This window comes from Ahaetulla prasina, chromosome 11, assembly GCF_028640845.1.
Source record: "Ahaetulla prasina isolate Xishuangbanna chromosome 11, ASM2864084v1, whole genome shotgun sequence".
In the NCBI taxonomy this organism is placed as follows: Eukaryota; Metazoa; Chordata; class Lepidosauria; order Squamata; family Colubridae; genus Ahaetulla; species Ahaetulla prasina.
The window spans coordinates 1,871,172-1,894,425 of record NC_080549.1 but is presented as its reverse complement, the minus strand read 5'-3'; the positions used below and the strand labels follow the sequence as shown (position 1 = coordinate 1,894,425).

The window sequence follows — 23,254 nt, the reverse complement described above, 5'->3', positions numbered from 1 at the left end:
CCAGACCCTTCACTCAAATATAAATATGCATGCCAACTGTACTGGAGCAAAGGAAAGAAAAATATTTAGTTTGTAGATCATCTATTCTCAAGAGCCCCCCCCCCTTTTTTTTTGTACTCGTGGATCTTTGCCATTGGTGAAAAGCCAAGCTGTTTGCAGCAGTGTTAAATAGAGAGGTATAAATATTATTTTAATTATAAAAATTATATTTATAAAAATTATTTTAATTTATATTATATTAAATAAAGAGGTATATATATTTCCTGAGCTGGGATGGGGGTAAAATTGGGAGTGATCTGACATGGGGCTTCACCGGTGGGGCAGCAAAGGGGAAGCTGAGCATTTGTCACTTCTAATCATTCAATAGATGACAAAAATGTAATCCTTATCTGGGGTTAAAACAGCTTCCTTTAGATCTCAGCAAACATACAATGTCTTGTTCTAGGGATGATGGAATTTCCCTGCCCAGCAAGAACAAGGTGAGAAAAAGAAGGCACCAAGCTGTTAAAAAAAATGAGCTAAAGTTTGGTTAGGGGTATAAATGCTAAATTAAAGTCTGGTTTCTCTTTCATAAACACCCGCCAGACAGGAAGTCGATAAATGAAAGACAGCAATTGTGCCATCGTCCCCCCAAAGAGAATCATAATCTAGCACCAAAACCATGTTTACCTGTAGCTGGTCTGAGATTACCCATAGCTGGTATCCGACTGCCAGCTGTGACCTCAAACATACAACCTGCTCCATCATTTTGCAGAAAAATAAGAAAAATTTATTGAGAAAAAGAGTCCTGCAGGTTTTGTTGTTTGCTGTCACAGAAATGACTAAATGTTCCCCCCCCCCCATCTTTCCCCGTTCTCATTTTTGGAATAGCTTTCGTGGTGCAACAGAGTTCTCTCTGAATCACATCAACACTTCTAAAGGGGAGGGATAACAATTGGATTACTGTTCGAAGAGCTGCCTTTATAATGAGATCCGTTCAGCTTTCTCCATAATGGACTTTTTAAAGCTTTGCAAGCAGCTTCTCCTGGCTGTTGCAGAACTGGATGAAAACTGCAAAGGCTGGGTCCACATCATGTGCTAAGCCCAAACCAAGGGAGGCCTATTGCAAACCTGCATATGGAAATCTTTTTGCATTTGCACCTCTATAACTGTCTGGTTCGGTTCTGCAACCCAACAAGAAAAACACAGACTTCAGAGGATAATTAGAACTGCAGAAAAAATAATTGCTACCAACTTGCCTTCCATTGAGGACCTGTATACTGCACGAATCAAGAAGAGGGCCGTGAAAATATTTGCAGATCCCTCGCATCCTGGACATAAACTGTTTCAACTCCTACCCTCAAAACGACGCTACAGAGCACTGCACACCAGAACAACTAGACACAAGAACAGTTTTTTCCCGAAGGCCATCACTCTGCTAAACAAATAATTCCCTCAACACTGTCAGACTATTTACTGAATCTGCACTACTATTAATCGTTTCATAGCTCCCATCACCAATCTCCTTCCACTTATGACTGTATGACTATAACGTGTTGCTGGCAATCCTTATGATTTATATTGATATATTGATCATCAATTGTGTTGTAAATGTTGTACCTTGATGAACGTATCTTTTCTTTTATGTACACTGAGAGCATATGCACCAAGACAAATTCCTTGTGTGTCCAATCACACTTGGCCAATAAAATTCTATTCTATTCTATTCTATTCATTGCTGTCTTAATTCGTGGCTGGGGAATCCTGGGAGTTCAATGGGGAATTCTGGGAGTTGGACGTCTTAAAAAGGTTGGGCAACCCTGGGCTAAGCCAACATGTGGTTCTTTTGGGGTCCTCTTGGTTAGTGCTGTAAATTGTGGTTGGGCTGGGCAGTTGCACCCCAGTGTGAAGCCCACCGTGGCTTATTCAAGAAATCCTAGTCAAGCCAACTAGGTCAATGCAAGGATCTCCTGGGGGGCTTCCCTGTTTGGCCCGCAAATTTGCAGCCTGGCAAGGGTCCCTTCACTCCCGTTCGTCTGATCGCAAGGCCTTTATGGACATTACTTGTATATTTTTCAATTTTTCAAGTCGCCCCCTCGCCCACGGACCCAAATGAACCCTCCTCCTCTCCCACAACAGCCGTTAGAAATGGCGGCCCGGCCAGCCTGAAGGGCGCATGCGCAGCTTGGCAACCGCGTCTCCGGAGCCACCGCAGGAAACGGCTTCTGCGCGCGCACGCTGCTTGCGATGGATTGCGGGGAGGGAGGGAGGGAGGGAGGGAGGGGGAAAATAAAGAGAGGTGGCGGCGACGCTAAAGCGTAGTAGCCGCGCAGGCGCAGTGGCTCCGGGTCGTCCCTCCTCGCTCAGTCCTCCACCTTCCCGGCATCCTTCGGCGGTCCCGATGACGTCAAAAGGGGGGCGGGGAAATCGAGACTGGCGAGCCGGCCTGCGAAGGAGAAGAAGGCCCGGAGCTGGCGAGGTGGGACGGCGGCGCTTCCCTCCGCGGTTGCCGCCCACAGACGAATCCGGGACGGCGAGCATGGCCGGCGGGGTGAGCGAAGGCCCCCCTCTCCTCGGCCTCTCGTGAGGGGCCGGGCGGAGGAGGAAAACCCCCTCGACTCGGGAGGGTCGTGTGAGCGCGTAGACGCGTGTCAGCGAGGGGGACCCGTGTCGGGGGAAGAGCGAGGCCCGTCGTCATGGGGGAGGAAGAAGGGGAGAGTGGGCTTTTGGGGAGGGGGGGTGTCAAGTCATTTAAAGCCTGTGGATGGGGGCGAGGGGCGCTAAGAAATGGATGCCCGGTTGCTGGAATGGAATCTCCCCTTTTAGGGGCCTGGGGTCCTCAGGATTGCCGAAGCCTCAGCAAGACCTGAATGGGTTGCAGCCCCCCCCCTTTCGGGATAAAGTGGGGAGGGGGCCTGCCTGAACCTTCCCTGGTAGCAGATCCTGGGATTTGGGTCGGTGGGGGGGAGAGGTTGTTTGTGGGAAGGGGCTGTGCCTGGACGGGCCCGGAGTCCCCTTTTCCTGGCCATGGCTGGGCTGTGGGTCGTTTCCCCCCCACCCCCACCCCTCCCTCTCAGGTATGTCCGAAAGAGGAGGAGGCTGCCTGACAGTCCCTGGATTTGAGAGACGAGAAGAGAATCCAGGCTCTTCTGCCACTTCAATGGTCTCCAGGAAGCTGATTTCCAAGAAGAGCCGAATGATTCATAAACATGGAATCAAAACCAGCCCTTGGTCACTTCCTGCCTGTGGTTGGTCTTCACCCCGGAGGGAAAAACAGCTCTGAACTGCCTGTGAACTTTAGAGATGAATTGAAGCCAATAGCAATGGCGCTTAGACTTCTATGCCGCTTTACAGCCCCCTGTGAGGGGCTTCAGGAGTCGGCCTATGGCCCACAACTATCTGGCTCCTCGGTCTATTGACTTTGGAAGGACGGGAAGCTGAGTCAACCTTGAGCCGGTCAGGATCGAACTGCCGGCAGTCTGCGGAGTTAGCCTGCAATACTGCATTCTAACCACTGCACCACCGTGGCTCAATGATGTGGCTCCATCTTGTTGCTGGAATGTAGTTGGTCAGACAAGAATCAACAACAATTTATTATCTATCTATCTTGATAGGTAGGTAGATATAGGAGAGAGGTGGATACACGGACAGACAGGATAGGCAGGCTGCTGAGGGAAATTAAACAAAGTTTCTATGTTAAAACTTACACATAAAGTCTTTGTGTGTATTATAACAACATGGAATGAATACAACACAGAATTTACTTAAGTAAATAAGCCAGAATAGAGCCAGCAGAGGTATATTACTCTTGAGATCTTAACAGGAAAAAGGTATATAGAATAAAATTAGTGATAATCTAGATGAATATTAGTGATTATCCAAAAACACATAATCTAGACCTTCAGTGAGATGATGATGTGTGAGCTGATAATATTTTTTTTTTTTATAGATTATCTACTTTCATGGAATACTTAAGGAGCAAGTCTGTAACGCTTTCCATTTGGCTGCTTTGGAAGATTTGCTTCTAGATAAATGAGGTTTTGTTTTGTTTTGAAGTCATGCTAGGGAGAGAAGGAGAACATTGATTCTTTTCCTCTGTGGCATTCATGTTCTTCCTTGCCTTGTAACTCCAGTGTGACATTGGCTGCCCGCAAACATTATCTTCCTTCCTGTCTTGGCCAATTCCCCCAGATTTTTTGTGGAGGGGCTATATTCCTTGCAGCCATGCCATCAAAAAAATATCCTCCTCTGTGTTGCGTTACTCAAAAGGTACCGCCAGGGGCTGGATTGTGGCCTCCAGGACTGCCTGCAGTTGCAGGTTTAGCAACAGAGGCTAATGCGCTCCTCCCTTTCAGTTCATTGGTGGCTTCCAAGTGCAGTTTGTAGAAATTGTCCCCAACATAGTCACTGACTGGCAAAGTATTCAGAGATATTGAAGTCATGCTTGTTTTATTCATATATTTGCTTATGTGCAATATATTCGGGGGTGTCTTCTTTCTGTAGGCTGAGCTCTAAATGCAATTAAAGTCTGCTCCTGGCATAATAATGTAGATTTAGGGATTAAAGTCTGACTTCCTTAAAATAGGTTGGATGAGAAAAACACAAATTGCCAATATCCAGGATGGTGCCATTTCAATAGATGGGTTCACTTTAATTATTAGCTTTTCCTGGAATCCTTTATTTATGCAGTACCAGATAGGGGGCATTTTTCAACAATCTTGTTGTGTTCTTGCAGGCTGGCAGGCTTCCAGAGCAGCCTCGTTGCTGTTTCTTTTGTGCTTGAACGAAGCTGCGCCTCTAAATTACCAGCGACACCTAAAGAATCGAGTCCTAATAATTACAATAATGGTAGGCTTTACTTTCCCACCCCAGCCTCCTCTGCAGGTGTTCAGTAACAGAGCTAGACGTGCAGCATCCCAAAAGTTCAACCTGAGGATTTTGCTTCTGTCTCTCAATCTTACAGACGACATATACGGAACAGCAGCAGTTACATTCGCTGTCTCCTCCCTCTGTTTGCAGGCTTATCACAATGCTCTCCGATTCTTAAGTCGCCGTGAACAAGACGTCTTTGGAGACTGAGCTACCCTAAGTGCAGAAGGAGCGGGAAAGGAGGACTTGGTGCCAATGCAGCAGCAAAAAAGACAACCAGAGTTAGTGGAAGGGAAACTTCCCGTCTTTGTTTTTCCTACCGAACTCATATTTTATGCTGATGACCAGGCGAAGCACAAACAGGTGTTGACTCTCTACAACCCTTATGAGTTTGCCTTAAAATTCAAAGGTGGGTATTGAAGCCTTGCTTGGAGGGGGACAGGGGACCAAATTGTACTGAATGTTTAAGTTATAGCAGGGGTGTGCAACCTTTAACGTTCAAAGAGCCATTTGGACCCGTTTCTCACAGAAAACAAAACACCGGGAGCCACACAACCCTTCCCGTGCCTGACTATTTCTTGAGCGGCCACAGAAGTAGCATATGTAGTTGAATTAAGCGTTCTGTTTTCTCCTGAAACTTTCCTTGGATTTATCCATGGTTGGCCTGCCATGGGTTGAAAAGCTCAATAAATCGTGTGCCAGCGGTTGTGACGCATATTTTGAGTGACAGGGAGCCACAACAGTGGGGTGAAAGAGCCACATGTGGCTCCAGAGCAGCAGGTTGCTGACCTCTGAGTTATAGAATGTAGGAAAAGGGTAGAAAGTATAAATTGCCAGTTAAGATCAGGGCACATATCTGAATCTTTTGATTGCTGTTATGGCCTTTTGCTAACCGTTCCCTTTCATTGCAGTTCTATGTACAACTCCAAATAAATATGTCGTGGTGGATGCGGCTGGCGCAGTGAAGCCTCAGTGCTGCATTGATATGTATGTAAACCTTGTTTCTCGGCTTGCTGCGTAGTAGCTAGCAGTCGCCAAGCCCCTTCCCCACCCTTTAGTCTCAATGCTTACTGGCGCGTGTCCTGATAAATAAAAGTTACAAAGCAGGGGTGTCAAACTCAGGGCCGGATTGGCCGGTAGGGTGCTTAGATCTGGCCTACAGGACTACCCTCGCCCACAGATCCGGCCTTCCTAAGCTCCGTTTTCGCTGGCAGAAGGTTGCAGGAGGCCGTCGCAGCCGAAAACGGAACTCAGGAGCACATTTTCACTGGCAGAGCGCTCGGGCCACCACATGTACCCCCGACACGAATGCCATCAAGCTGGCCCCGCTCTCAGCCCTCCCCCCACCTCATAGGTCAAACAATTCTGATGCGGCCCTCAATGCAATCGAGTTTGACACCTCTGTTATAGAGCAATCCCTCGGGGTCTTGTGGGTCGAAATTGTCTGTTCACATCCTTGTCCCAAACACTTTAGCTCCTACGAAATCTTATGAATGGTGGCGACAGAGCATATTGCTCTCTCTCCATCTCTCCCCCCCCCCACCTCTCTCTCTGTGAGGAATCGGCCTGTAATAGCCACGAGTTTTTCTCTTTCGCCCCTCCCTCCCCTTTGCAGAGTGATTCGTCACCGAGATGTCCGACCTTGCCATTATGGAGTGATCGATAAGTTTCGGCTCCAGGTCTCTGAGCAAAGCCAGAGGAAAGCCCTGGGAAGGAAGGAAGTGATTGCTACTCTGCTCCCCACTGCGAAAGAGCAGCAGCAGAAGGAAGAGGAGGAGAAGAGGCTGAAGGAGCATTTGGCCGAAAGTGTATTTCTGGAGCAGACTCTCTGTCAGCCGGGTAAAGGAGCCCAGTGCATCGTTACCTTTTGCCTCGCCTGCATGGCTTCTGTCACCCCACTAAGCAGTGAAAACGAGGGGGCTAAGATGCCACGACTTCTTACGCAGCCCACTTGGAGACCCAAGGTGGCACTCAAGGGCTCTTGGGAACAGGTCACTTCTGTCCTGAAGTGGCTTCTATGGAAGTGGGCCAGCTGTTTCTGATAAACTCACAACCAAAAAAAGGCAGTTTCTTTAACATAAAACACACCTTTTTTGTCTGTGCGCTAGTTGGGCACGATCCTGAACTAGATGACCAACAGTAGAGTTCAACGCAGGGGCGTCCAACTTTGGCCACTTTTTAAGATGTGCGGACTTCAGTTCTGAGAATTTGCTGGCTGGGGCATTCTGGGAAATGTAGTCCTCAAGTCATACAGTGGCCATGATTGGACACCCGTGATCTAACAGGACTACAATAGCAGGTGTAGGTTACAATATATAAATAATTTTTCTTGCTGTTGGAGTAGCAGTCATGGGCACGAAGGTGCAATAGAGATTAAAAAGGAAAAAAGCTGGAATACTATGTGATTCTGTAATCCTGATTTTTTTTTCTCCAGAAAACAGAATTGCCTCATCGGGGCCTAGTTTACTCACCGTCTTTGTGGGAATCCTGTGCATCGCTGCTCTTATGCTTCCCACATTGGGAGAATTGGATTCCCTGGTGCCTCTCTACCTCCACTTGAGCGTGAATCAGAAGTTAGTCGCTGCTTACGTATTAGGTATGCGGCCCCTTCTTGCTTTTATACGGGTTAAGGGATATGTGCAGCGTTCCCCATTTGTGGGAGAAACGCCATGCAAACAAGCCAAGTTACAAAATTCCCAAAATAGAGAGTCTTCGACTTACAACCTACAATTGAGCCCCGAGGTTTGGTTGTTAAGTGCGTCACTGACTCGATTTTATGGCTGTTGTTACACCAGTGGTTAAAAAATAAATCACATGTTAATCGAGAAAATCCAACATATCCAATGAGCGTTTTTTGGGTGAAAAGTCACAAATCGTGATCATGTGACCACTGGATGCTGCAGCCAATCATAAGTGGGCTCCTGTTGTCAAGTTCTTAAATGCAATCATCTAATGGGGGTGGGGGAGGCACCCCAGTGGTAAGGACCAGTCATAACTCTTGAGTCCATCGTAACTTTGGTAAATAAGCAACCAGTTGTTAAGGGAGAACTATTTTCAATGTTGATACATGGGTAAATTTGTGCCAAATTTCCATAAATATAAATATTGCTTATTATACTTATGTTCCACATGCACAAACAATGTAAATTTAAGCTACAACCAACCATTTCCTCCTTTTTTCAGGTCTTATCACCATGGTTATCCTAAGAACATGAGTGATATTTTAATGGGATGCGGAAAGTCTTTTTTTAAAGAAGGTGTTATAAATTCACGTCATGAATGTGAATTGCCTTTGACTCGCATTGAGCTCACTGAGATGCTGTGGAAAAACCTATTCAGTGATTTACAGTATGGGTTTTTTTTAAAAAAAAGAAAAAAAGCAATGTTTTAACTATGTTTAACCGAAACGATTCAAGCCTTTGGCCACACTTCTGTTACGGAACAGCTCTAAAATGCTCAGCGATGAAACGAATTCGGAGCGCATTTTTATCTTTGCATCCACCGGGCGGAATTCTTTTAACGCAAGAAACCGTTTCTGTTGCTTTTTTTTTTTTAAAGAAAAATAATCCACCTTGCCCCACCTGTTGTCTGATCGTCACGAACCCCCAGTGGACGCGCCTGCAATGTTAATTCCTCGTCTTCTCCTCCCGTGTCATGTGTTGCCACTAGCGCGAAGTGACTTTTGCGTAGCGCTGCCGCTTCTCAAGATGGCAGAAGGTTATTCGGAACGGATTACCTGACGGTGAACGTTTGATAAAAGGCCGGGGGGGGGGGCAGGAGGCATCGTGTTTACATAGCGATCTAGTTTGCTGACGGATCCGTCACCGGGGCAAGAAAACGGGGCTGCGCTCGCCATTTCTGTCCAGTTCCGTGGCCTCCGTTCTTTGCCATTCGGGCTTACCCGGCTCATTTTCGGCCAAGGTGTTCTTAACCCACCTCCGGGGTGGGATGCGGACTAACATTCCCTTAACTGGCGCCGACGACCTCATTACGCATCCAAACTTAAGACAGCGCTTCTGCCCCTGCCCCTCCCCTTGCGTGCAAGATGTGCTCGGTCTCTTCGCACAAAAACGAAAACCCAGAAACTTGACTTTGAGAATGGATGCTTCTTGCATCATTTTGTCCCTTGGAATGAATGATTGTCCACTCGGGCGCCTTGTCTAAGGAAACACGTTGTTTTCTTTCCGGGACCTGGTGGTTCTGTTTTTAATCCCTTCCTCCCTCGTCCACCCTCGTCTTTTTTTCTTAAAAGGTCTAATGCACTTTGACTCTGTAAGGAATGTTTTTGGAGGATTAAACCTTTGCACCCGCTCTCCCGTGTTGTTGTGGATTCCTTCTTTATGTGCTTGGAAAGAACCGGTACCCTGAACAGGAGGGGGGGGGGGCGGAAATTATCATCACAGGTTAGCATAGAACGCATCACCAAAACTCTGGGGAAATAATACATGTCAACATTTACAATACCGGCAGTCCTCGACTTATGACCACAACTGAGCTCAACATTTGTTGTTAAGCAAAGCATTCGACTGAAATCAGCTCCGTTTTACGGCCTTTCTTGCCCCGGTTGCTAAATGAATCACTGCAGTTTAAGTGAGTAATACAGTTACGTGAATCTTGGCTTTTCCCATTGACTTCGCTGGTCGGAAGGACGCAAAAGGGGATCGGATCGATGACTCCGAGTCCCTGCAGCCGTCATAAAGATGACCCAGTTGCCAAACAATCTGAATTTTGGTCACGTGACCACGGAGATACTGCAACGGTCATTAAGTGTGAAAAACGGTCCTGGGTTTCTTTTTTCAGTGCAGTTTGTAAACTTCAAAGTGTCACTAAATGAACTGTCGTAAGTGGAGGACTACCATCTGTACAGGCTGCCATCTCACCAGTTACACAGCTGGGGAATTCTGGGAGTTGGAAGTCCACGCCTCTTATTTTTATTTTATTTATTTATTTATCGTATTTGTATACCGCCCTATCTCCCAAGGGACTCGGGGCGGTTCACAGGCAAATAAAAAAGTACATATAAATACAGAATAAAATATCAATTAAAAAACTTATTCTACACAGCCAAATAATTAAAAAGAACAGTATAAATAATAAACCCATTAAAACCCATATAAATTTAAAATCTAATCCAGTCCTGCGCAGATGAATAGATATGTTTTAAGCTCGCGGCGGAAGGTTCGGAGGTCCGGAAGTTGACGAAGTCCTGGGGGGAGTTCGTTCCAGAGGGTGGGAGCCCCCACAGAGAAGGCCCTTCCCCTGGGTGTCGCCAAACGACACTGTCTAGCAGACGGCACCCTGAGGAGTCCCTCTCTGTGAGAGCGCACGGGTCGGTGAGAGGTATTCGGTAGCAGCAGGCGGTCCCGTAAATAGCCCGGCCCTATGCCATGGAGCGCTTTAAAGATAGTTACCAGAACCTTGAAGCGCACCCGGAAGGCCACAGGTAGCCAGTGCAGTCTGCGCAGGAGAGGTGTCACACGGGAGCCACGAGGGGCTCCCTCTATCACCCGCGCAGCCGCATTCTGGACTAACTGAAGCCTCCGGGTGCCCTTCAAGGGGAGCCCCATGTAGAGAGCATTGCAGTAATCCAGACGAGACGTCACGAGGGCGTGAGTGACCGTGCATAGGGTCTTAAAAACGCCAAGGTTGAGAAACGCCGAACGGTGGGTAAAAGTGTCTTTGACCTCACCTGCGGTGCTGCGTTATATATCTGAATGTAAGGGCTGAATGAAGTTCACGGCAGTTATTTTACAAACTGCAGTTAAACAAAGCGGGGCTGGTCAGGTCAAGAAGGCAGCAAATTGATCAATTATTTGCACGCCGTGGCGATTCATGCAGCGCTCAAACCAGTTTTAACCGCTGGTGGAGTCGAGCACCCAGAGCCGGCTCTGCCATCTGAAATTGTCAGTCACAATTGTTTTTTGACTTTGTCTTTATAAACCAGCCAGGTGGTTTAGCCAAGGCAGCGAAACCTTATCCTGTGTCAACACTAGATTGGAACTCCCTGTGAAATTCCTTCACATGAATTGCTCAAGGGATCAGATATACTCAGTGATGAAATCGGGTAGCCTGGCTATTTTGTCCCGTGGTTTTGTTTACAACTCCGGGGAGGAGGAGGGGCGGGGAAAGGGACATTTGCTCAACCCAGGTTTCTTTTGCAACTGAATAAAATCTCATCTGGAGAATTTTCTGGGTTTTTTTTTAACCTCTTTGGAAGTTTCTTGTAAACAGTTCCTGGAGATTGAAGCATAAACTTCAACACCAACTTGTACCGGATGCATCTCGCTACGCCTTCTAATAGGTTCATCTCAAGAAAGCGAGCTTAGCACCATACTGGAAAAATGAAGAAATACCACGAGACGAAGAAGATAATTAGGAAGACATTGGATTGTGCAGACATGGACAGACTTACGTTGAAGATTAAACAGAAAGATACAGAATATTATCAAACGTGGAACTTGTTCTACCAGTGGTTGGAAAAAAGGAGTGGAGAATAAGAATGCAATCTATACTTCTAAGCAAATAACCCAGACAACAGGATGTTTATTAAGCACTAACATGTAAACAATAGAAAATTAATAAAACTTTTTTAAAAAGCAAGGTTAGACTCCTTTAGTTCTTGGACGGGAGAGTACCCTGTTCGATTCTTTCTTTGCAAACTGCCTGGATGAGTCCTCTGCCAGAATAATAGGGTTAGGAGGAACCTTGGAGGTCTTCTAGTCCAACCCCCTGCTCAGGCAGGAAACCATTTCAGATAAATGGCTGGCTGTTGCTTCTTAAAAGCCCCCAGTGTTGCATCACTCACAACTTCTGGTGGCAAGCCATTCCACTAATTAATTGTTCCCACTATCAGGAAATTCCTCCTTGTTTCCAAGTTGAATCTCTCTTTGTTCAGTTTCCATCCATTCTTCCTTGTCTGGCCTTCTGGTCCCTTGGAAAATAGCTTGACCCCCTTCCTCCTTTCTGTGGCAGCCCCTGAAATTATTGGAAGACTGCTATCATGTCTCCCCTGGTCCTTCTCTTCCCTAGACTAGACATACCTAATTCCTGTAACCGTTCTACATATGTTTTAGTCTCCAGTCCCCTAATCATCTTGGTTGCTCTTCCCTGCACTCACAATGTTGTTTTTGCTCCCCCCATCAAATCTACTATAGAGGAAAGATCAGCCAGCCCAATTAAATGCCAAAAAAAGAAGAATGCCTTTATTCTAACCGGCTTATAGCTTATATATGCAATACATAACCATCATTTGTCGAAAAATACATAATAGGCTAAGTCAGCTCTTTGTGGAATAGGTTCACCTTCATTATCTTCCATAACTTCTTTTTTCTTTTTCATTTTTTTGCCTCCTGTTCTGACAGGCTGGTTTTTGCAAGATGCGATATGAGGCCTTCGAGTTCTTCCCTCTCAATCTTGGCTGCTTTATCCAGATGGTCCTAGATGAAGGGATGGTGAAAGAGAAGCTTCTTAATGCTATTTACCCAAAGTAGGATAACCTGTTAGTGGTCACATAAGATGCCACACAATCAGGTTTAAGGCTAAACTCAAGATTTAAGGTTTGGGGTCATCAGCAGACCCCAGAATGGGAAATTCTGCCTCCGAAATGAAAGTTTTAACCACTATAGGTTGAATAATAGTAATAGTAACAGAGGTGGAAGGGACCTTGGAGGTCTTCTAGTCCAACCCCCTGCTTAGGCAGCAAACCATACACCACTTCATACAAATGGTTATCCAATCTCTTCTTTAAAACTTCCAGTATTGGAGCATTCACAACTTCTGCAGGCAAGTTGTTCTAGTTACTAATTGTTCTAACTGTCGGTAAATTTCTCCTTAGTTCTAGGTTGCTTCTCCTTGATTAGTTTCCATTCATTGCTGCTTGTTCTACCCTCAGGTGCTTTGGAGAATAGTTTGACTCCCTCTTCTTTGTGGCAGCCCCTGAGATATTGGAACACTGCTATCATGTCTCCTCTAGTCCTTCTTTTCATTGAACTAGACATACCCACTTCCTGCAGCCGTTCTTCATATGTTTTTGCCTCGAGTCCCCTAATCATCTTTGTTGCTCTCATCTGCACTCCTTCTGGAATCTCAACATCTTTTTTACATCGTGGCGACCAAAACTGAATGCAGGATTCCAGGTGTGGCCTTACCAAGGCATTATAAAGTGGCACTAACACTTCACGTGATCTTGATTCTCTCCCTCTGTTTATGCAGCCCAGAACTGGGTTGGCTTTTTAATAAATGGAATAAATGGGAGTTCTGCATGGATTTCAAAATTAGAAATCGGGTTCATGCCAGAAGAGGCTCTGTTTGCCTAGCACACTCCGCTAGCACCCTTGATAGTGAACGTGACACATCATACATCCCTTTAACCAAGTTACAGGAGTTAAGAACAACTCAGGAAGGGGGTTATTTTAGTTCTCCCCACAATATTGTATGTCCGCAATCTGGTAAAAGGGCAGAGCATTACACACATTTTCTCCAACCCAAATTTGTGGTTGAAGATGTCATGTAAACACCGTCTAAGGCAGGGGTCCCTACCCAGCTTTGCTGGCTGGGGAATTCTGGGAGTTGAAGTCCGCCAGGCTTAAAGTTGTCAATATTGGAGACCCCTGGTCTAAGTGGTCCAAGGCCCACATTTTAAATTTGGACACTTCCATGTAGGGACCAGGCTGAGCCTAAGGGCGGAGTGAAGCATATCATTGGTCTCTTAATCCAGTGGTGGGTTGCTACTGGTTCTCCCCGGTTCGGGCGAGCCAGTAGCAGAGATGGTGAGGTGAGAGCGAACCAGTTCGCTCCGACCATCAGTTGGGCCCCCCGCACGCCCCTGCGCTATATCTATATTTAGCCCAGCTGACAGGCACGGCAGGGCGGATTGCCATGCCTCACCTGTTCTGAAATTCAATGCGCTTGTGGAAAGCGTATGCGCAAAGCGAACTGGTGGTAACCCCGATTGAAACCCACCACCGCTCTAATCCCTTCGCACCCACAAGAAACCTAAGTCCAGCCCGCCTTGAATTCCATTGGCTCTTATCTCCCGCCAATTTGCTTGGACCGTTAGTAGTTCAGATTCCTGTAGAGAGTTTAAGCTTCCAATAAAACTTCATATTCATTTGAACTGCCTGGATTTCCCGTGCTGGATTTTCCCGCGTTGGACATTCCACTAATAGCAAGCATCGATCAAGAGGAAGCCAACTGCCAACCCACAGGCAAGTAGTGTACTGTACCACAGAGATGTTTGAGCCAATGGCTTTGTACTCTACAGGTTGGTCAAGAATCAGGACGGCTCTGCAGGTCTTAAATTTGGCCAAAGAGCAACATGGGGAATGTTCTGGAGGCTCGGAATCAGAGGTGCAGAACAAACTTCCCAAATTATCTCCCAGAGGGTCAGGACATGAGCATGTAGGCCCACGCTGAATTATATCCCCTTCCCCCAGTGTCAAAATCCAAATTTTTTTACTACCGGTTCTGTGGGGTTGGCTTGGTAGGCATGCTGTGGCTTGGTGGGTGTGGCAGGGGAAGGATACTGCAAAATCCCAATTCCCTCCCCACTCCAGGGGAAGGATACCGTAAAATCTCCATTCCCACCCCACTCTGGGACCAGCCAGAGGTGGTATTTGCCGGTTCTCCGAACTACTAAAAATTTCCGCTACGGGTTCTTCAGAATCTGCTGGATTTCACCCCTGCCTTCCCCTCATGGACACAAGGATGGAGAGAAATACCGTCATCTGTTTTTCTATTAAGCTTAAGTTTTCTCCAAGTTTCTGGTCTTCCTCCAGCTCCTGGTGGCCCGTAGTGTCCATCTCTTCTTTGACTGCCTTTAGGTCCTTCTGCCATTGTTCCGATCGCCCCTTGCAGGATTTCACGGCCGCCTCTGCTTCCTTGACGTAGCAGGCGTGTTTGGCTGCCACCTCCTGCCTGGCATTGTCAAGACACTGGAATAGATTGGATCCATCACTCCTCTTGAAGGGAGCCATACAAATACATTTTATCCAGGAACCCTAAACCAGTTCTGCATCCTAACAAGCCAGGTTCACACAAGCGTTCTTTATCCATGATTTAAATAAGCTATCATGGAATGGATTGACCCCCGCCCAACATAGGAAGTCCTCGACTTATGGCAATAAATGGAGCCCAAAGTTTCTGCAGTTAAGTGAGACATTGAGTTTTGCAACACGGTTGTTAGTAATTTTTAGTTATTCTAAGTTCTAAGTTAAGTGAATCTGGTTTCCCCATCACTTTGCTTGTCAGAAGGTTGGAAAAGGAGATCACATGATACTCCCCCAGACACTGCGACCGTCATATATATGAACCAGTTTGCCAAGTGTCTGAATTTTGATTGTTATGTTTATATAAAGGTAAAGGTTCCCCTTGCACATTTGTGCTAGTCGTTCCCGACTCTAGGGGGTGGTGCTCCTCTCCGTTTCAAAGCTGAAGAGCCAGCACTGTCTGAAGACGTCTCCATGGTCATGTGGACGGCATGACTCAACGCCAAAGGCGTACGGAACGCTGTTACCTTCCCACCAAAGGTGGTCCCTATTTTTCTACTTGCATTTTTTACATGCTTTCGAACTGCTAGGTTGGTAGAAGCTGGGACAAGGAATGGGAGCTCACCCCCTTACGCGGCACTAGGGGTTTGAACTGCTGAACTGCGGACCTTTCGATCGACAAGCTCAGCATCTTAGCCACTGAGCCACCGCATCCCTTATGGTTATGGGGATGCTGCAAAAATTTGTAACTCTGAAAAACGGTCATCAATCACCTTTTTCAGTGTGGTTGTAACTTTGAACGGTCGCTAAATAAATTGTTGTACGTGCAGGATTACCTGTGTACCAGATCTAAACCAACCGCCTTAGGATGCTGGCCGGGGGGGGGGGGGGGGAAATAAATGAACCACATCTGTGTATTGTTTTGTTTTCTGAAAATGTTACTGGCAAAGACACTTACCTTCAATTTTGGCTTCAGGTGTTCTAGAATGTTACGAAGCTTTTTGATGTCATTTCTAAGTCCCTTTTCAAACTCTTGGATGGAGAATAAAGCAGAGCAATTTTCCACGTATTTCTTCCCTTCTTTATTATTTTCCAGTTGCTGGGCCTTGGATTCTATTCCCAGGAGCTGTTCTTCCAGAGCGCAAAGATCTTGGGAAATATTCTGTATGGGAATACAACTTTTTGTATTACTTCAGGTATGTTTGCGATGTTACGACAAACAGCAGTGATCACACACAGGGGTTTGTCAACCCTTCTGCCTTGGTGTTACTGGAGCCCATCGTTCACACACATTTCAAGGCAGCTACACACCACCTTGGGATGTGAAATGACAGATAGGAAGATAAGGAAAAGAACAAAATCGAAATTGACGTGGGTGATGAATAATGAGTTGAAAGGGACCTCGGAGGTCTTCTAGTCCAACCCCTTGCTAAAGCAGGAGACCTTACACCGTTTCAGACAAATGGTTGTCCAGTCTCTTCTTCAAAACCCCCAGTGACGGTGCACCTACAACTTCAGGGGAGTCTCACATTGAGGCACCTCTCGTTCTGCTAACCTACTGCTTGTTGTACACGCTACAATTATGTAGGTTCACGCAACACACTCGGCCAAAATCCAAAGCGGGCCACGTCTCGCCCAAACCTGGATTTTATGTTTCCGATTCTAAAAGCAATAAAAAATAATAATAACTTAGATCAGGGGTCTCCAACCTTGGCAACTTTAAGACTTGTGGACTTCAACTCCCAGAATACCTCAGCCAGCAAAAGCTGGCTGAGGTATTCTGGGAGTTGAAGTCCACAAGTCTTAAAGTTGCCAAGGTTGGAGACCCCTGACTTAGATTATGAAGAATCTCATTGACGGATTAGTCACGGATCCTCCAATTCCTTTCTAGCCTAAGGACCTCCCCTCCCCTCCTTCTCCCCTCCCATTCAGGATGAAAATGAAAAGGGGAGGGGTGAACTATCCATCCTCCCTCCCTCTCTCCTCTTTTGGCATTACCTCCAGGAAGATGTCCAACCTCTGCCTCAGGGCTGGGATGTCCAGCTGGTTGAATTCGGCCCTGCAGCATTCGGATTTCTTCAGATTCTGAATCTCAATCAGCAGCTTGAATTGCTTCAAGTTCTCGTCCAACAGATTGGTGGTGAACTTGGAGATGCTGACGTAGTATTCTTTACACTCCCGGTACCATTCGGCGAAGTAGTACTTGTGGGAAGAAGTAAAACACACACACACACAGTGAACCTTTGCAACCATTCCCGCATCACACAAAGGCAGCCTTGAGGGACCAGGGAGACACACTTCATATGTTCAGGGCAGCAGTAGTTGACACAAAAGACATTTCACTGATTGGACAGTTGGTAGGATATGAAGTTTATATTATTTATATTAGGAGGAGAGTGCAAAAGTTGGCTTGAAACTCAACATTAAGAAAACTAAAATCATGGCATCCGGCCCTTTCAATTCCTGGCAAATAGATGGGGAAGAAATGGAGGTAGTGACAGGTTTTATTTTCCTGGGCTCCAAGATTACCGCAGATGGGGACTGCAGCTAAAGAAATAAAAAGACGCTTGCTCCTGGGGAGGAAAGCTATGGCAAATCTAGACAGCAGACTAAAAAACAGAGACATCACCCTGCCAACAAAAGTGCATATAGTCAAGGCTATGGTTTTCCTAGTTGCAATGTATGGCTGTGAAAGTTGGACCATAAGGAAGGCTGAGCGCCAAAGAATTGAGGCCTTTGAACTCTGGTCCTGGAGAAGACTCCTACGAGTCCCTTGGACTGCAAGGCGAACAAACAAGTCAGTCCTAGAGGAGATCAACCCTGACTGCTCTTTAGAAGGCCAGATCCTGAAGATGAAACTCAAATACTTTGGCCACCTAATGAGAAGGAAGGACTCACTGGAGAAGAGCCGAATGCTGGGAACGATGGAGGGCAAAAGAAGAAGGGGACGGCAGAGAACGAGGTGGCTGGATGGAGTCACTGAAGCAGTAGGCATGAGTTTAAATGGACTCCAAAGGATGGTAGATGACAGGAAGGCCTGGAGGAACGTTGTCCATGGGGTCGCGATGGGTCGGACACAACTTCACAAGTAACAACAACAATTCCAATCTTCACCTTTTCGGATTAAAAGGATTGGAAACCCCGCTATTGATTTTCTGCAAGTATGTGTCAGGAGTCCAGATACACATCTAGAAGTCCTGGCAGCTCTCAGTCTGTGGTTCTGTATTATGGCAAGCTTTCTTTTAACAATGGTTTGTCAAAGAAGCCACACTTGGCCCCGTTAGTGAAATCATAGTTTATAAACCACAGGAGAGAGTATATTTTAAGGCAGGGGGCTCCAGCCTTGGCAACTTTAAGACTTGTGGACTTTGACTCCCGGAATTCCAGAATTCTGGGTGTGCTGAAATCCACAAGTTGTTAAGTTGTCGCCGTTGGACACCCCTGCTTTGAAAGGAATAACATACACACTGCGCTATTAAAGCACAGGAAGTCACTGCCACAACAATCGGCAATGTCAATCAACTTGGGCTCTTTTCAATAAAGTGAGACATTTCACAAAGGATTAAATAGAAACTATATATATATAAAAGCGAAATACCACTCACGCGTCATCACAAAATCTCCAGAACCGTAAAGCCTACAAACTTGAAATTTGTCGCGTATGTTTCTCTTGGCTTCTAGGTGCTCACTAAGAAAGGATTTTTCCAAATGACCACCAGAGCATTAATATTTCCTATATTATGATTAACACGCTCTGATGCTAAGGAGTTCTACTTCCCCTCCCCACCTGAAAAGAAATCTGTTCCAAATGCAAAACACAAGCAGAGGAGAGGAGTTTCAGTTTTACTTTCAGACACAAGGCCATCAGCTAGGATCCTGGGAACTGAAGGCCAATAGATCTAGTGAACAACGAACTGGAAAAGGAAGAAAATGGCAATGCAGGAAAAAAGAGTATGTAGGAAAAAAGAGCCCTTCTGTTTCCATCACTAATGGACAGAATTAAGGCGTGGACCATCAACAGAAAGGTCCTCTTTCCCTCCACAATGCCCAGAGCTTCAGTGGACAATACCTCAATATTGGTTAGCACGGTGTAAAGTTCTTCAGTCGCCTGCTCAAAATACCCTTGAAGTTTGAGTACGTTGGCCGTCTGAGCATGAGGGAGACCAGAAAGTCCTTCAGCGGCCACGGATTTCATGGTCTCCAGATCCCCCTTCAAGTTGAGAGCCAGGAGGGCGATATTGTCCCTTTTCTTCTCCATTACGGGCAGTTTACTTAACACCATCTGAAACAAGGGGGTGAGTGAGGATAAAGACTCACTGGGGACAGGGGTCTCCAACCTTGGCAACTTTAAGACTTGTGGACTTCAGCTCCCAGAGTTCCTCAGCCAGCTTCGCAAGTCTTGAAGTTGCCAAGGTCGGAGACACCTGCATTAGGAGAACCAGTTGTCTCTCCAAGTGGCTGGCTAAATCTAAAATCTTTAGACCTTTTCAATCCTTCAGCTAGGGAGGCAGCCCTAGTTGGTCACCCAAAGTTTGATATCAGAGGATTTATTGCTAGTTGCTTTTTTCTGTTCTTTGGCATTTCATTAGTCCCCCCAATTAGGCCCAAGATTAGAAAAACAGCTGAAAGAAGAGCGAAATAAATATTTGAAAGGTTCGAGTTTCAGAAATGCCATTTCAAGGAGGGGGGAAATATCCCATTCCATAGGATATGGGAATTTTGCTTTAATATTCTATTATCTAGAATAGGGGTCTACCGCTGGCAACTTTAAGACTTGTGGATTTCAATTCCTGAGAACTGAAGTCCACAAGTTTCAACTCTGGGAACTGAAGTTCACAAGTTTGGAGAGCCCTGATCTAGAATTAAGAGGCAAAGATAACATTTTTCCAAAATTCTTCTGCGTGCCCATAATTCCCTCCTACCTTCTCGGTCAATGTAATCAACAACTGGCGAAGATGGTCATTCTCCACCCTCAGGCTGAAGATGGTTTCCCAGAAGTCCATCACCCTTCTCCTGTGGTAGGAGTTTTCCAGCATTACTTCTTCAAGATTTGTCATTAGTCTCTTGTTTTCAATGACCAGCCCCTCTTCCTTCTCAGTTATTTGGCGGGCTTGTTCTGTTGTCACCGTCTTCACCTACCAAGACAAGATTCCAGAAGGCAGCAAACAGGTGTAGCCTCTATAGTACTTCCTACTTAGGGTGGGTATGCTTAGTGAAAGTGGTGAAAATGTTAGGCAGCACGGCAAAAATGGAACATTGAGAACATGGCAAAAATGAACTAAAAGAGGGGGTCAACTTATTCTCCAAACCGCCTGAAGGCAGAACAAGAAATAATGGGTGGAAACTAATCAAGGAGAGAAGCAACCTAGAACTAAGGAGAAATTTCCTGACTGAGAACAATTAATCAGTGGAACAACTTGCCACCAGAAGTTGTGGGTGCTCCATCACTGAAAGCTTTTAAGAAGAGATTGGACAACCATTTGACTGAAATGGGATAGGGTCTCCTGCTTGAGGAGAGAGTTTGACTAGAAGACCTCCATCAACTCTTCCAACTATTATTTTGTTATCCCATTTTGATACCTTGTTATATATACTTACCGGTCACCATCTACATGTCTCACTTAGCATACTCCACCACCAAGGCTAGAAAACTCTTGAGATGTTTGCTGCTCAAAGAGTGAGGTCAACTTAGCAGCAATGTCTGGCTAGGTTTGCATTTGATACCAAACCACAACTGACAAATGATTCATCAAATCAGCCAAGCTGGAAGGGTTTGATATTAAACCAGAACCAAACATACCCCATTATGGTGGAGGGAAACACAAGACAAGAGTCAAGAAGTGGAACGGTTGAAGGCATCTACTGCTGAAGCTGGTCAAGTCAAAGTAGTTGAGAGACATCCAAGTCAAAGTGGTGTTTTCCAAGCAGTGCCGCATAAGATCTCAACTGAAGACATTTTACAATAGGGCTTTTCAACCTTGGCAACTTGATGATGGGTGGACTTCAACTCCCACAATGCTCCCCTGGAGAATTCTGGGAGCTAAAGTCTACCCACCTTCAAGTTGTACTGTACAGTTCTGTAAACCCATCATTTCTACTCTGAAACCTACCTACGATGTTCTTACCTTTTCACCCAGGGAAGCTGTTGGTGAAGCCATCATTTCCTGACCCTCTGGAGTTTGAGGTCCCTTAGCCAAGAGCGCCTCCTGGGCTTCCTTTAAGATTTCACAGCAACCTTTGGATGACTTAGCAGTGGCTCTCACGTAATCCTGCAGTTCCAGGTTCTTCAAGCACCCAAACAGAGAAACATGAAGGTCATCAGTCATTCCCACCTTTCTTCCCATCCAATGTTAAAGTGGAGTTATTAAAAATATACATGGTTTGTTACTCACTGCAGCAACCGTTTTCTCGATGGTCTTGTAAAGACCATGCATGGTACTATTCAGATTGTTTCTCTCAGCCTGAAGGTCCTCAACCAAGATTTTCAGGGAATCTTTTTCCTTGGAAACAGCCTTCAGATCTTCCTGGGTGGTTTGGAATTTCTGGAGCAAGTCAGTTTTCTCTTGCTCCAAAGCCTCGATTTTCTTCTTCAGTTCCTCCATGTTGTCTCAATCCTTCCAGGGTTCTTCTGTCAAGTCAAGAAAATCGAGAGCGGTCCGGGAACTTCTCGAATTGTTCAACTGGAGATCTTGTTTTAGGAAGAAACAGGTCGAATCCATTGGATACACTTGTGGGATAAATATTCCAGCATTGTTTCACTTGATGGCTAGAAATCTCTCTTGATGATAAGGAAATCCCCAAGAGGAACATTGTCTCTACCAAAGACACTCTTTGGCCATCCATAGTTTCTCAGTATCTTCCCCTCACAAAGGTTATAGTCCAGGGGTCTCCAACCTTGGCAACTTTAAGACTTATGGACTTCAACTCCCAGAGTTCCTCAGCCAGCAAAGCTGGGAGTTGGAGTCCACAAGTCTTAAAGTTGCCAAGGTTGGAGACGCCTGTTATAGTCTTTCTCCAGCCCAACCAGTACATCTATCAGTATATTTTGTACACTGGGGTTACAATAACCAGATTATTGAAACAGCTGGTTCCAGGTGAAAAAGCGCTGCTTCACAGATGTCTGTGGAGATTCTCAATCATCCAGGTCATGATTGCCCCAAGAACGCTTTTCCAAAAGGCACATGGGCTTTCTTGGTTTTTTTCCCCTTGAAAACGTTTCATTTCTCATCCAAGAAATTTCAATTCTGAATTCTATAGAAGCTTCTTGGATGAGAAACGAAACGTTTTCAAGGGGAAAAACCCCCAAGAAAGTCCAGTTGCTTTTATAGGACACAACTGCCTTACAGTGTTCTAGGAACTGCTGTAGAATATAGCTTTATACCCGAAATCAGTGGTGGAATTCAAATTTTTTTACTACCGGTTCTGTGGGCATGACTTGCTGGGCATGGCTTGATGGATTTGGCAGAAGAAAAATACTGCAAAATCTCCATTCCCTCCCCGCTCTGGGGCCAGCCAGAGGTGGTATTCTCCGAACTGCTCAAAATTTCCGCTACCGGTTCTCCAGAACCTGTTGGAACCTGCTGAATAGCACCCCTGCCCGAAATAAATTATAACTCAATGGTGCAAATTTAGCACCTTTTTAAAAGGGAAGGTCCCACAAAGGTCCAGATGAAACTCGAGCGGATTAACCTTAAACATCTATTTGGGAAGGGTTTGAGTTTGCACAACATGCTAATCCCTAAATCGTGGCCAGTGAACGTAATTGCTAGCGTCTCATAACAAGTGAAATGTGTTAAGTTCGGGAAGTAACGAGGCTGGAGACCAGGGTAGTGACAACAGCTCTTTAATATAGGGTGAACCCAGCGACAGGCTGGGGGAAAAACCTCTCCTTTTATACAGTTCTGCTGGAGGCTTCGTCCAATCAGCAACGTGCTGATTTCCCGCCCAAATATTTAAAGGCACAACTGTTAATACATAACACTCCTCCCCTCCCAGAAAACACTTGGTCTTATTTACATATTTATTTACATGTTATTTTTCGACGTAGTCACGCAAATAACCTGGGCGTCTCCTAGTTCTTTCTGACCTGCGCGGTTCAGTTCTGGGTGGTGTTTTGAGCTGGTCGGAGGGGCTGTTTTCTCCTCCCAGCTCTTTCTCTGGGCCATCGGGCTCTGGATTATTGGCCGACTTTTTTTCTTGGCCATCCGGCCTTGGATTAATTTTGGAATTTTCCTTGCTGTTTCCCTCGGGGACCTGATGGCGTCGCTGGAACTCTGGGACCTCAGCTAAGTCTTGCGCCTCCCCCGGGTCATTGTCAGCTGTGGATTCAAAGTGGTATTGGTCATTACCTGTCTCTGTTGGTTCGGTTTGGTCAGTTATTCGTTTCCTTAACTGATCTATGTGGCGCCGCCACATTCGGT

The 23,254-nt window shown here is 45.9% G+C and overlaps 2 protein-coding genes across 5 annotated transcripts; one reads left to right on the top strand and one right to left on the bottom strand.

Moving 5' to 3' along the window:
• The first annotated feature begins 2,375 nt into the window (after nt 1-2,375).
• Nucleotides 2,376-9,160, top strand: MOSPD1 (motile sperm domain containing 1). Of its 4 annotated transcripts, none has more exons than XM_058197192.1 (7): nt 2,394-2,530; nt 4,715-4,827; nt 4,999-5,257; nt 5,760-5,835; nt 6,464-6,687; nt 7,283-7,444; nt 8,032-9,160. In XM_058197192.1, exons 3-7 carry the CDS (start codon nt 5,104-5,106, stop codon nt 8,061-8,063), a joined length of 648 nt encoding a protein of 215 aa, XP_058053175.1. In that variant the 5' UTR covers nt 2,394-2,530; nt 4,715-4,827; nt 4,999-5,103; the 3' UTR covers nt 8,064-9,160. The 4 variants fall into 4 exon arrangements, with proteins under 4 accessions (XP_058053174.1, XP_058053175.1, XP_058053177.1 ...); XM_058197194.1 differs by lacking the exon at nt 2,394-2,530 and adding an exon at nt 2,769-3,593; XM_058197191.1 differs by lacking the exon at nt 4,715-4,827 and having other exon boundaries at nt 2,376-2,530.
• A 2,735-nt stretch (nt 9,161-11,895) lies between these two features.
• LOC131183877 (centromere-associated protein E-like) lies at nt 11,896-21,436 on the bottom strand. Its single transcript, XM_058154624.1, has 8 exons — nt 21,227-21,436; nt 20,960-21,118; nt 19,757-19,969; nt 18,904-19,116; nt 16,833-17,036; nt 15,793-15,996; nt 14,568-14,780; nt 11,896-12,284 (listed from the first exon to the last, which is right to left on the bottom strand). The coding sequence occupies exons 1-8, from the start codon at nt 21,434-21,436 to the stop codon at nt 12,183-12,185; spliced, it is 1,518 nt and encodes a 505-aa protein (XP_058010607.1). The 3' UTR covers nt 11,896-12,182.
• Between the last annotated feature and the right edge of the window lie 1,818 nt (nt 21,437-23,254).